The 14,634-nt window shown below is 47.5% G+C and overlaps 1 protein-coding gene across 3 annotated transcripts in view; it reads left to right on the plus strand.

The window, feature by feature from the left end:
• Positions 1 to 14,634, plus strand: part of SGSM1 (small G protein signaling modulator 1) — an 81,787-nt gene that overhangs the window by 13,532 nt on the left and 53,621 nt on the right. For all 3 annotated transcript variants that reach the window (XM_054006517.1, XM_054006519.1, XM_054006520.1), the window contains exon 3: positions 14,541 to 14,616. In XM_054006517.1, the coding sequence (XP_053862492.1) occupies positions 14,541 to 14,616 (76 nt within the window). The remainder of the gene's footprint in view (positions 1 to 14,540; positions 14,617 to 14,634) is intronic.

Here is a 14,634-nt window from a genome sequence, read left to right on the forward strand (position 1 = left end):
GAAGCAGGTGCTTGGGGCCAATACCAAGGGGCGGCACGTCTGGGTCTTCGGCGGGAATTCGGCGGCGGGTCCCTCAGTCCCTCTCTTCCTCTTTGAGCTGCCACCAAAGAGCCACTGAAGAGGAAGAGAGAGAGTGAAGGACCTGCCGCCAAAGGGTGGAGCGGCATGATTGCGCTGCCGCGGCTTTTTTTTTTTCTGCCACTTGGGCGGCAGAAAACCTGGAGCCAGCCCTGGGTAGGAAATATGAGAGAGACAGGGGCCATTAAAGTAGAGGGCGAGTGTGAATGATGTGAAAAGGGGAAACCAGAATCCGCAGCCACCTGAAACATGAACCCAGGAAGATCGTTTGAAAGGAATGGGATGTTCAGATGTAACGGGGAATGAAAGTCGCTGTCTCCATCGTGAGAAAGGGAGCAGAGAAAATCTGAACACAGGCTTTTAGTGGAACTGGTGAGGCTCAGATAAATGACATTTACGTGCAGGGCCGGCTCCAGGCACCAGCAGAGGAAGCGGGTGCCTGGGGCAGCCAATGGAAAGGGGTGGCACGTCCGGGTCTTCAGCGGCAATTCGGTGGCGGGTCCTTCACTCTCTCTTCCTCTTCGGCAGCACTTCGGCGGCACCTCAGTCGGGCTTTTTTTTTTTTTCTTCGCCTCTTGGGGCAGCAAAAAAGCTGGATGGTCCTGGGAGTTTGCTAGAGAACTAGGTTCAAATATTGGTTTCAGTGTCCAGTGACCATTAGGTTGCTTTTACTGGAATCCCGCTTGGTGCATATCCCAAAACTAGTTGGTCCCAATTGGCCCTCCACTCTGGAAGGGCTTGGCAGGTGAAGATTGAGGAACACCGGCAGAGAGCTGCATGGCAGAGCAGGGTGATGTGTACTGGCCTAGCTATGCCTGGTACAGAACTGGTTCGGTTGGGGATGTTGCAGGTCAGGAGTGAGGTGCACAGGCAGCTGAATGGGAGTGCATGCCTAGAATTTTGCTGTCCTATTCATGGCTTCAGGCCAGCACTACTAGATCTTGACACTCATGAATATTAAATTCACTCACAAATTAAAGGAAAAAAGTGGGATATTTATTAAATCAAAGACTTTTTATTGCCTTTCATTCCCATTTAAAACAGAGTGACTCAGCAAGTGCAGGGTATAATCATTGCTGTGGAAATCTTCATTGGTTGGGCTTTCCCGTAATTTCTGCTTGTGAGCAACCCCTCGGGTGTGCTGCATGAGCAAACCCGTGGTTATGTAAGGCCCGAACGTTATCGCTGACCTGAGCAGGGGGTTGTCAGCCTGCCATGCACTGGAGAGGGCACTGAAAGGCGACTTTCCTGATTACTTGTTTTCATGGCTAGGTGTGGGGCATTTAGAAACAGGAGCCCCAGACACATTCAGACAATGGGCTTGGAATAAAAGTTACAATAAACCTTCCACAATTGCAAAATTGGAATAATTCTGAACAGTGATTCTAGATTTCAAACAGACATCTGGCTTCCTTGATATTCTCCAGTATCTCACTTATTTGATACAACACGGGCTTATTTTGTACAGCGTTGTTCCTACTGATTTTATCCTAGTGGTAAGGGCATTGGACTGGGGCTCGGGAGACCAGGACCCTATTCCCTGCTCAGCTCTGACCTGCCGTGTGGCCTTCGGCAAATCGCTTTCCCTCTCTTCGCTTGTCTTTCCTCCCCACTCTTGTCACTCATCTCATTGCGTGTCTGGGCAGCCCTGCCGTCTCCAGGGGCCTCTGGGCTGCTCCGTTGCAAATCGAAGAAGATGCTTTGTGCCACGATGGGAAGTGACACTGAGGCACGGAGCTGCTTGAAGGCTGTTCTAGATAGCAGGGAGCTGCAGAGGAGGCTGGTGGAGCTTTGTAATAGGGCCCCCAGGGGTTCAGTTACGTTGCACCTCCTGCTCCGTCTTAACCCTTTGTGCCATACGCCTCCGGAGAGCTCGTCTCTGGGGACCTGCCTGCCTGACAGTCTGCCCATAGTAAGCAGACGGCTGCTGCCATCAGTGGTTATATTTAGCGTCATGCAGTGTAACCTGGCTGACCGGAAGGACCGATGAAGAGGCTTCTGGGCTCGTCCCCTCCCGTCGTTCTGGCCGTCTGAGTGGGAGGAGGATCTGACCTTCTCCCTCTTCCGAGGAGACGCCTGCACTCGGTTTCATCCCAGTGCCCTCTGGTTCTGGGTTACGGCAGCGGTGGAGATGGCCCCTGCTGAGCCGCAGCAGAACTGTCCCGCCCAGAGCACACTGCAGCCTCACCACTGAACTCCTTCCAGCTGGGCGTCTCCAGGGAGCTGGTGGGAGTTAGCCACCCAACTCCCATCAAATCCCCTTCGATTCCTATGAGACGCCAGCTGTGGCTCTTCGGGAGATGATCTCCGCTGCATGGGCCTCATCTTGCTGCTCTCACTCCAGAGGTCAGTGGGCTGAGGAAGGGCTGCAGAGCTTGGCTCTGTGTGTGCACACAGGTTCTGCTAGTGGGTGAGCCACACCCACACCCCATTACAGCGTTGGCTGGGAATGGTATCTTGGCATCCTAACTACAGTGGTCATCACAGCTTCCTTCCATGAGATCGTGTTGTTCTGCCGGGCCAAGTGGGGCAAAATTGCACCCCCGTCATCAATGTGCTCCTACTGCAGATGCAAAACTGGAGGCCAGTTTTTAAAAATCTGGTCCAGTGTGCACGTCCCTCTGGGGTGACAGATAACCAGCCATAGCCATGACAAAGCTGCAGAGAGCCTCCTTTTATAACAGCATTTTAGTATTATGCAACCTAGATGGAGTGACTATACGGTGGGTGCAAAACTGGTTGGAAAACTGTTCCCAGAGAGTAGTTATCAGTGGTTCACAGTCATGCTGGAAGGGCATAACGAGTGGGGTCCCACAGGGATCAGTTCTATTCAATATCTTCATCAATGATTTAGATAATGGCATAGAGAGTACACTTATAAAGTTTGTGGACAATACCAAGCTGGGAGGGGTTGCAAGTGTTTTGGAGGATAGGATTAAAATTCAAGATGATCTGGACAAACTGGAGAAATGGTCTGAAGTAAATAGGATGAGGACAAATGCATAAGGACAAATGCAAAGTACTCCACTTGGGAAGGAACAATCAGTTGCACACATACAAAATGGGAAATGACTGCCTAGGAAAGAATACTGCGGAAAGGGATCTGGGGATCATAGTGGATCACGAGCTAAATATGAGTCCAGCGAACATCATTCTGGGATGTATTAGCAGGAGTGTTGTAAGCAAGACACAAGAAGTAATTCTTCCACTCTACTCTGCGCTGATACGGCCTCAACTGGAGTATTGTGTCCAGTTCTGGGCGCCACATTTCAGGAAAGATGTGGACAAACTGGAAAAAGGCCAGAGAAGAGAAACAAAAATGATTAAAGGTCTAGAGAACCTGACCTATGAGGGAAGATTGAAAAAATTGGGTTTGTTTAGTCTGGAAAAGAGAAGACTGAGAGGGGATGTGATAACAGTTTTCAAGTCCATAAAAGGTTGTTACAAGGAGGAGGGAGAAAAATTGTTTTTCTTAACCTCTGAGGATAGGACAAGAAGCAATGAGCTTAAACTGCACTAAGGGAGGTTTAGGAAAAACTTCCTAGCTGTCAGAGTGGTTAAGCACTGGACTAAATTGCCTAGGGAGGTTGCAGAATCTTCATCATTGGGGATTTTTAAGAGCAGGTTAGACAAACACCTGTCAGGGATGGTCTAGATAATTAGTCCTGCCTTGAGTGCAGGGGACTGGACTAGATGACCTCTCGAGGTCCCTTCCAGTTCTATGATTCTGTTTATTACAGTAGTGTCTACAGTCCCCAGCCAAGTCTGAGGCCCCACAATGCTAGGCAATGTATACACCCATGGGGGAAAAAAGGTGGCTGCTCCAAAGAGCTTACAGGTGACATGTACAAGGCAGGCAAGAGGTGGCAGAAAGGAAGTGTTGTTCTGGCAGGTCTCACTAGGTGGTGCTGTTGCCCAGTCTTCCAAGATGTGCTTTTCTTGCACCTTTAAAAAAGAAAAAATCAGTCTCGGGAAGACATGCTGTGTGGTGTTCTTGTTATTCAAGGCTCTGGGAGAGGGAGCTGTGTGTGCAGCAGGAGAGTTTGCTCTGTGCTTTGGTCTCTAACTAGACTAGTTTCTTAAAGCAGAGTGGCTCCCTGGGACCCGGGCGTTGGTGCTGGGCTGAGATCTTTGGGAGAAGGGATTGCCTGCATGTTGTGTGACCACCTCTGTTCTAGGACGGATGCTGATGTGTAGATAAAGGGGGTTGCACTGTTGGGGTACATTTTAACTGTGTCACTGATTTCTCTGTCACCGGGCAGCCAATCTGCAAGGCCACAGACATCTCCTACAGCTCGACATAGGGACAACAGCAGTATTATCCCCATGTTACAGATGGGGAACTGGGGCATGAAGTGACTTGTTCAAGGTCATACAGGGAGTCTGGCAGATCCAGATATTGACCCCAGCTCCCTGGGGCCCCAGACCAGAGCCGTATCCATATCAACATCCTTCAAAGATTCCTGCTGAACTGATCTGGATGTGCCAGACCCAGCGGAAAGCTCATGATCTCTGCAGAGACTCTCGGAGCCAGCCTTCTGCAAAATGCTGACCCTGACTTCCAGAAATGCCAGCCTGCGTGTGTGGATGTGGCTGAAGGATATTCACTTGAAGGGCAGGACGCTAGACAAACTGAGAGCTGCTGTCGTGTCAGGTTTAAGTGCTGTTGCCTTTGAACGAGTGGAAACTAGCGCTACAAAAACAACAAGGAGTCCAGTGGCAACTTAAAGACTAACAGATTTATTTGGGCATAAGCTTTCGTGGGTAAAAGCCCACTTCTTCAGATGCATGGTGTGAAAATTACAGATACAGGCATAAATATATATTGGCACATGAAGAGAAGGGCGTTACCTTACAAGTGGAGAACCAGTGTTGAAGGCCAATTCAGTCAGGGTGGATGTGGTCCACTCCCAATAATTGAGGAGGAGGTGTCAATACCAAGAGAGGGAAAATTGCTTTTGTAGTGAGCCAGCCACTCCCAGTCCCTATTCAAGCCCATATTAATGGTTTCCAGTTTGCAAATTAATTCCAGTTCTGCAGTTTCACTTTGAAGTCTGTTTTTGAATTTTTTTTGTTGAAGAATGGCTACTTTTAAACCTGTTGTTGAGTGTCCAGGGAGATTGAAGTATTCTCCTACTGGCTTTTGTATGTTACCATTCCTGATGTCAGACTAACATGGCTACCCCTCTGGTACTTGAACTAGCTCTGAATTCAAAGTGAACAGTGCATGTTTCTGCTTGTATGATACTTCTCAGATTGTCCACATTTAGCTTAGTATAAACTATTCTGCAGAGCCAAACAGCTGGAAGAGACTGTGCTTGGTACACGTGTGTGTAATCAGTAAAACAGCCTTGCCATCCTTATTGAAAAGGAAATTGTGAATGCAGATATAATTTAATATAGAAGGCACATTGTTTGCAATAGCATGCGGCTAGTTAGGTGGAAAAACCTAGCTAAGTGAAAGGCAATGTTATGGGTAAATATTGGCTTAGACTCATTAAACTTGGAATTTATTCATTAGCTTCTGGTCCCTGCACCCCAGCTGTTGTCTTAACTGCTGTTATGTTCAGTGTTACACTGAAGAAGCAGTGACGGCAAGGATCGTGGGGGCCAGGAGCGGCATGCAGACAAATGACTGCGACAACTTGGTTTGGGGTTTTATGGTTAGAGGCGACGTGGGACCCTGGGCATTTTGTGGCAGGTGGAGACAAGAGCCTGAATCCCTGTGTGCAGTCTGGTTTTTAACGATTGGGTGTGGCTGAAACAGGCCCAGGTTTGGCCCTCGGCACTGACGAGGTTTGGAGTTCAGGTTTGAGATATGTGCTTGCAGTGGTCTTCAGTTATCTGACATGGAGCCCGTTTCCCTGCCTACAGCCCCAGGCCCCGATTCTGTAAACATTCACATGCTTAACTTGATGCACATGAGCAGACTCACTGAAGTCAGTAGTAATTCCATACACCTCAGCAAATAAGTGTGAGGGATACAAAGGCATAAAAATAAGTTGCAGAAACGAGTCTGGAATAAGGCCCTGAGTCAGGCACGGCTTTGCTCTCCCACCCTAACGGTGACTAAGAAGGGTTTTATTTCTACAGTGTTAATGGAATTCACTTGGTCATTTCTCTGTAGGCCTCTTGAGAGCTCAGTTGCCAGAAAAGTGACTCCTCCCTTTGCAAAGTGTAGCCTTATAGACAGATGGGTGTCTGGATTACTGATTAATCTCTTAGACTGCGTTTGTTAAAGATTCGGTCTCCTGACGGATATCGATCAACTTCTAAAAGTGATAAATAGGGACCACGGAATGAACAGGACAGGGTGAAAAAATGAAATAGTTATTTTGCTTAAACTCTGGATGTTGACTGTGTGGTGATCACAGGTTCGCGCCGTGTGAACCAGTGATTTGGAAGAAGACATAGTCTGTTTTAGTGGGCAGTATTTGCTGTTAGCATTTTGGGCCAGAAATTAATATAGGTCTTGAGTTTGTGTGATTTTTGTTATGGATTAGCATAAATATGCTGCATTGCAAAATTTGTAGTGGAAGTTCAAGTGTTTTCTCCAGTAAATATTGGCTAAACGTGGGGTATCTGTCCTACCCTGCTCCTGGAATGTCAGAACTGCACTTTTCCCAGCTTTATCAGAGGATCAGTTGGTGAAGTGCAATTTCTATTACAGTATCATAAACAACCTGCAGCCGTAGCCCCTGGGCTGTGATCTTGTCAGACTCTGTAAGCTAGGCAGCATTGGGCTGGGTCTGTACGTGGGCAGGGAATCTCTTGTTTCATCCACGCACAATGGGGAAATGGCGTTGGTAATTCAATAAGGAGCACTGTTTGCGCCGACTTAGTGCAAAGACCTGTCCATAGTGGTGTTGAGGGTGCAGTGATGCTGGATGTGGTGTCTTTTGGATAAAGCCCTGACCATTGTGGTCATCCTGGATCTCTGTACTAAACCAGCTGTCCTGGACAGATTCCTGTGTGAGTAATTGCATTCTGCCTCCCTAAATGCCCTTAGCAGCATCAATTGGCAAATATATTTTTTGGTTCCCATCCTAAACTGTGGTGCCTTATTGCTGTGCACTGGTTACCACTGGCTTTGTCCCAGAGGTGGCTGCTGTTGAGCGAAGGATGAAGTTTATAGTCTGTAGAACTCCTTAAGTGTGTCAAGGGGTTTGGGATGCTCTGGGGTGGGGCACTAGGCAGATACATAACTGTCATGCATTCCTAGCCTTAGGCTGGTGTTCTAAGAAATGGTTCAATAGAAACTCACAATGCAGCCAGTTACTGTGCAGGGAAAGAGGAATACACCTGCCTGGTTATTGTTTGAGGTACTCAGCCAGTCCTTGCTACGATTCAGGTTCTGTGCCAATGCTATTGACTTGCTGGGTACCTGTCAAACAGGTTGTTCGCTAAAGGTTTTCTGCTTCAGACCAAAATATGCTCAGTGGGGCCATTCTACACACATCCAAAACTGGAGTTGGATTTGCTGGGGCAATTACTTTGTTTAAAGGGTCATGTGTTAGGTGCTGTACAATCGTAGCAGAGCTCCTATCCCGCCCGAATATTGAATAAGAATGATACAGAATGCCCAGGTAAATACTGCTTGTTTTATCACCAAAAATGTTCAGTCGTATGGTGCTGCATCTGCTAGTTAGGAAGCTTCTTGAACTGACCATCCCAATGCCAGTCTATTATTCTCTAGGCCCGGTGGTTGTCTCTCTTGTTTTGGCTCTCTCTTAGTTTTAGAATCATAGAATATCAGGGTTGGAAGGGACCTCAGCAGGTTTTATTCCATTCTGTTGCTCTCTCTGGTCCATTTACAGTGATTTAATAATCCACTTGTACAGGATTTGGATTGCAACCCCCCTCTCAGCCTTTTGCTGTCAGGGAAGCACTGAGAATTTTAGTCCTCTGCCTTGAATTTTTTCTCTTTTATGTGCAGTCACATGAATATTTCATTTTGCACAGTTAGTTGAGTCTTGCGTTCATTGGCTTGCTGCTCTCATTCCCCTTCAGGGTTTCATCTCTCTCCCCTGAGTGCCCCAGTCTCACACACCCTTTTCCTTTTTGTTTCACTAAACATTTCTTTGGTTGATATTGTTTAGCTTGACAAGCTCAAGCAATACTCTGCCATTTTTCTTCACGGCTCTGTAATTTTCAACTAAACTGCATCTCCAGGAGCCTTTTTTCTGTGCATTGTAAATGCTGCTGATGATTACTTGCATCGTGGTAGCTCCCAGGAGCCACAGTCATGGACCAGAACCCCTTTGTGCTAGATACTGTACAGACAGAACAAAAAGACAGTCCCTCCCTGCCCCAAAGAGCTTCCAGCTTACTGTGTGTGTACTCTACACACTGTGCGTAGGGGCGTCAGAGCACAGAATGGCAAGGCAGTAGCCCTCATCTATAATACTCTGGTCAGAATACACCTGAGATTAGAAGGAGGTGGACAAACGTTTGCATACTCCAGATATGGAGGAGGGAAGAGGCCTGTATATAGCCCCGGGCTGAGGCAAGAGCGTATAACTAGGAGCAAAGGGATGAAATTAGGACAAAGAAACTTTTGTCTATATATTAGGAAAAATGGAGTGGTGAGAGCCTTGAGACTGGTGACTCATGTCTCACAGGAAGAGGTTGAAACTCCATTGCTAGCGACGTTTAAACTAAACTGGACAAAGCTGTAGAGCGTCTGTTGTAGGGACACCCGGGCACTGGTTCCTGGGAGACTGGCTGGCACCTAATAGGCCTCTTCCACCTCTAATTTCTCTGATTAGGAAAGAGTCAAAGTTCAAACCTGGCTAATATCCAGACTATTGGAGAGAGTCCTCTTGGCTAACTTTCCTCATTTCCCATTCTAGTAAGTCGTCTCAGCCCATTCTGGTCTCGTGGGGCCATCTGTTTTATCGAGGCTTTGAACAAAGCTCTCTTGGAGCAATGGAAGTGAAGTGCAGAATGAAGGTTACACCTGGTCTGTCCTTGCTGTGTTTACTGCCGGGCCACTTGGGGAGAGCAGACAAGGCTTCCACATCCAAGATCTTACTAAACAAAGAGCTGGATGCTGACAGCCTTGCTCCCCTCATGTCATGCTCTGCCAGCAGTGCTGTGTTCCCAGGGACAGCTGTCCGAGGCAGGTACTGCTCACTGTCAGGGAAGGGGGTAGATTTAGGTTCAAAGCGAGGACAGAAATTTGCAGCCTTTGGCCACAGATGATGGTGTGGGATGTGGCAAAGTGACCGGCGCCGAATGGGAGAAGAACCCTTGTTGCATTTGTGAACGAGGGGAGGGATAGCTCAGTGGTTTGCACATTGGTCTGCTAAACCCAGGGTTGTGAGTTCAGTCCTTGAGGGGGCCACTTAGGGATCTGGGGCAAAATCAGTACTTGGTCCTGCTAATGAAGGCAGGGGGCTGGACTCAATGACCTTTCAGGGTCCCTTCCAGTTCTATGAGATAGGTATATCTCCAAATATTATTATATTATAACGCCATGGCTGCAGTGTGGTTAAAGGAGACTGGCTGGACACTTGGTCGTATGCACATTGGTTATTTTGCATTCAGATTAGCTGCTTCTCAACATGCTGTAAATGCAGCAGCTCTCAAAGCAGAGCAGAATCCACCGCATCTGAAGGCTGGCCATGCGTTCCCCCCATGGCTCATTATCTCTGGATGGAGAGCGGGAAGCCCTCAGGCCGATGTGCATGGCTCCCTTCAAATTCAAATTCAGCACAGTCCCACGCAGACCCAGGGAGCTCTCACTGCTCATTCTTGTGAGTTGTTGACATCAGAAGTGCTGAGTCATGAAACTGAAAGTATGGACACTTGTATGCACTGTATTTCAAGCTTCTTCCTGTCCTGGGTATTGTCTTGCAGCCTTGAGTCTCCGCTATACACCGTAAAGCCTGATTTCATATATCTGGGCCCTAATGGTTTGTCTCCTCATCCTCTCAGACCAACCGGGACTGCAGGTGTAGTAGCAGCTGCAGCATTGTTAGCGTCTAGCTGCCCCAGCCATCCTCCTCCTAGGCCCCATTGTGTTAGGTGCTGTACCTATGGTCCAGGCCCAGAAACCCTAACAATCTAGAGAGAGAAGATGGACAAGGGTGAAAGAAAGGGACGGTGAATCTCCCCCTCTGGCAGATGGAGAACTGAGGCCCAGAGACACCGTCATGCAGGAACTTTGCCTCAGAGCTGGGAATTGAATCCAAGTTTCAGGATCAGTGTCTTGACCACCGTTCCTGTTGTGGTCGGAGAGCTGACGCTGGCTCTTGTCATGGACCGGGACGTAGGCGGTCAGTGCAGTGGGCTCAGGCCTAGAGGTCTGCTTGGAGCAGGAGTTGGGAACCAGAGCCAGAGTCAGGAGTCAAGCCAAGAGTCAGCGTCCGAGTCCGATGCTAGAGGTATAGAAGCAGGGAAGTTGAACAAGGTAGGGACCAGGAGCAGGGCAAGGAGGCAGGGTCCAATGTAGAAGCCATCCAGGGATTCACCTAGTTGCACAGTCAACTTCCTGTGCCGCCTTCTGGCTTATATAGCAAGTCTGAGCCAATCGGAGAGGCCGGACCTCTCCTCCAATCAGGAGCTTCATGGGCGATACCTCTGGTGAGCTACGGTCCACCAGTCCACATTCCCTGCCAGTACCAGTAAGGTGGTGGATGTGGTCTTAGGGCTGCCTGAGGACCCATGGAATTCGGTTTGAGACCGCGATCCCTCAAAGCTCCTGGAAAGGGAGAAGTGCTAGCTACTGAGTTGGATGCAGGTGTCTAGGGCCTGTCTTCTCATTTATATTACGTTTTCTGCTGAGAGTAACTGACTCAGTGTCAGCCAATTTAAACCACCTGGGCCACAGCTATAATCAGTCTTCACAGATCCTGCTTCCTCCTGGGTTCAAGAACAGCCTCTGTTAGTCACAAGCACATAGGAGATGGAGCCACACTGAGAGCTGACCCATTTTGCTTCGAGAGACCGGGGTGGATGTGGCTTTACAGATTTATTTAATATCTGTATTCAGAAAAGAACTCTCGCTGTCAAGCTGACAATTATGCCCAGTTGACCCTGGGTAATTCTTCCGAAGGAGTTTAATTTTTCCGAATGGTAATCATTAAGTGTCTAGTGTATGTAGGCTTTGCTCGATCAAAGCTTAAATAAAAATTGAAAAAAGCTTCTTAAGAGACCATCCTAGAGATAAGCATCCTTGTAAGTGGAGCATTTCATGCACACGATAAGCACCATACAGTGAATTTTACTGCGTGTCATAACACTGAATAGTGAACAGCAAGATGCTTTAGAAAAACTGGAAAGAGAGAAAATCTGTGGCTTGGAAGTTGTTAAGAAGAAATAATTTCAGACTTTAAGGGCCAGATACCCAGCTGAACCTTCATTGACTGCTGTGGCAACTGAGCGTAAATCAAAGCTGCACTGAGCTGTGAGAGATGGGAGCGCCTCCGTGACTTGGCAGGGACAGACCTTCCTAGAGTTCCCTGGGTGAAGCTGTGGCATGTGCACCAAGCATATCCTGGTGGGAGCCAGGGTGCTGGGGGATGCACAGTGAGAGCCGTTCCTCTAGTTGGCTGCATCAGCTGGCAGGGTCTGGCCTCTCCCAAGTGAGGTCTCTGTGTGACATTGTCACCACTGCAAGGAAATGATACGCCAGGAGGGCAAACCACCAACGGGGAAAGTGAACGCCAAGACTTATAGCGTGAGACTGGCTATGGGTAGCGGTCAGTGCCCATTCATCCAGGGTTGCTTCTATTTCATTAATAACACATTGATATTATTGTTCACACAGTTGTTTTCCAAGCAAGAGTCTCAAAGTGCATGACAAATATGAAGCCTTGCAGCACCCCTGTGAAGCAAGTCTGTGTTCAACTTCTCATCATTCAACAGAGGGGAAACAGACAGAGAAAGGGGAGGGACTTGGCAATCAGGAACCTCAGTGGAATAGAACCACTCTGCATTCCGAGACCAGGGCGCTGACACTGGGCTATTAACAATTGTACAACCCGAGGCCCTGTTTGTCGGGGCAGGTTATTTACCTTCAACGGCTGTTTATTCACCTCCAGTTTAAAAGGAAAAGATCTGTGTCTGTGAGTTTTGGTTTGTCACCTTGGGGTCTGTGAACATTCATCCCCTAGACGTGAGCGGCAGGAGGCTGGGAACCCCCTGTAGAGCATGTGCTGGTGTTAGCACACACCTGGGCATCACTACTCATTAGCAGCAGCATCTGTTCAGAGGCTCCTTTCAATTTCTTCCCTATTAGCGTTCTGATCATAGTAACTGCATTTCATAGAAACCACCTACTCATCCACAGGGAAACCAACTCCTGGGGAACACGGGGAGAGGGAGGGAGGGAAGGAAGTTGTCACAAAAATAAATCTGCTTGGAAACGACCAACAGCACCGCAGTCCGATTGGTAGGGGCCAGGAGTGGAGTCTGAATGCAGGGAGACTGAAAATAAGCAGCTCTCTGCTGTGAAGACTCCCATCTGGCAAGCCTGACAAGATCACAGTCTCCCTGTTCTGGGACGTGGTGCAAGGCATATAATTATTTTGAATTTCACAAAAAGGAATGCGCCCTAAGTTGCAGTCGGACTTCTCTCCCCTCCCCCATTTTCATCTCCTCTGGAAGCCTATATCAAATCCACTTCTTGTGCTTACAGGGATGTTGGAGATGAACAATCTGTCAAATCTGTAGTGAAAAGGGATGTGGGTGTGCGCGCGTGTAATAGGAACTTTAAGGGTAAGAAGCGTGACCGGAATGTTGTAATTATCCCCAAGCCAAGCATTATAAACCCATGAAATTTAGAGTTAAGTTTATACTTAAGAGAAATCCAACCATGTTACTGTATGGAAATGCATAGCAAAAGTGTCCAAACAACCTTAATTTTGGTCAATAGTGATGCCATGAAGGGGACAAATATTTTTTAAAGACACATTAGATTTTTTAAAATTGGTTTTATCTAATCTAGGAGCACAAAGATAAATGCTTTAGTTATAATTTTGTGGTTATTGCATGGCATCGCTACCAAGGCAGAAGCGGGACTCGGGTCTAGACAGAGAGGTTCCTCCAGGGAAATCCTAGGAAAAGCGAAGCATAGAGAGAAAATGACCTGAAGTTTACTCTTCCATCGTTGTTTGAATGGCCAATAAGGTCCAACCTCAGGAAGCTGAGAATAAATACAGTGAGCACAGATTCCCTTCGGAAAGGGGTAGGAGCTAGACCTACCAACACTCTCTGTTTCAGACTGTGCTCTGATGTGTTGGCCTTATTTCTTGATTTTATACGTTTATGATCACTTTCCACAATGGCTTATTTCTGTATGTCAGGGCTCCCAGTGTGTGTTGGAGACAGGCCTGAAGAATCTTCTCTTTTAGCTCCGAGACACATTGATAGCTATGGGGTTTTCTTGTAACATTGGCACTTGGTGACCGTGGTCTCTTTAGAAGACAGGGAACTCTCGTGACCTCAGTTAAATGTATGGGCTGTTTCTTTTCTAGTTCTGCCAACTTCAGTAGTTCTTAAAGCCTCTGGAGCCATTAGGACAAGCCAGTGCCTTGATCTGCCGCAGTTGCTCATCTGTCCCCCTGGCACTGTACCATGGGTAATATTTTAGGTCTGACTTTTACATCTGACCTCCCATTTTGTGTCTTCAAAATCTGCTCATAATTATGTGGGTTCCGTTTTTAATATCCTGCCCCTAATGTCCAACCTACTTGACAGGTTCCCTTTAATGAAGTGAACTGAACAGAATGCCAGTAATATGTCACAGGCAATAGAGATTCAGTCACTCAGGTTCAGCACTGATTACATTGGTATGCAAATTACCGTCCAGTCTCATTTGATAAGAGCTGATTCACTGACGTCTGGCTTGATGGGCTAGTTCCAGGTTGTTCAGGCCAGCTGCATGGCATGAAATTTGTCAAATGCACATAAAACAGGAGTGCATAAAAAATACCATAAATGTATTAAAGCTGGATTTGGTGACCCTGATTGATTCTTTTTAACTGAATACCATTCAATTCCTGGATTTAATTTTCTGCTCCCTTTTCCTGGTCTAAGGCCTCTCTGAAAATTATAAATGAAGCAAAAATCATTTGCCTCATTTGTTATAGCATTGCTCTTTCAAGTGGTTTGTGTGGAGCCTGGCAGGCCAATGGATTGTGGCTTCCCACGAGACCACGCAACCTGGGTGTGGCCACGGGGCCTGTTAGTGGCTATCAGAGAAGAAGGACAGCAGAGAGAGAGAGTTCCTTACTTATCTTTTGTGTTATAAACTCAAGCACTTAAATAGCTTGGTGCTCTCTGAGCCTTGCGATTTTGGCCCATGCAGATGTTGAGCAGATGTTCATTGATTCCCTCTGCTGGATGGAACATGTCAGACCTGCTCCGGTGTATAGCTGTCTGTAATTCTCTTGTTCTGCCCCAGTTATGTTGCTTCTGTAAAAAGGTTTTTTCCTAACTATCTCCTTGTTCGACAGGTGAAGCAGATTATGGAGGAAGCTGTGACAAGGAAGTTTGTGCACGAGGACAGTAGCCACATCATCTCATTCTGTGGTAAGTCTCCGAGGTCAG

Source organism: Malaclemys terrapin, chromosome 16, assembly GCF_027887155.1.
Source record: "Malaclemys terrapin pileata isolate rMalTer1 chromosome 16, rMalTer1.hap1, whole genome shotgun sequence".
Taxonomy (NCBI): Eukaryota; Metazoa; Chordata; order Testudines; family Emydidae; genus Malaclemys; species Malaclemys terrapin.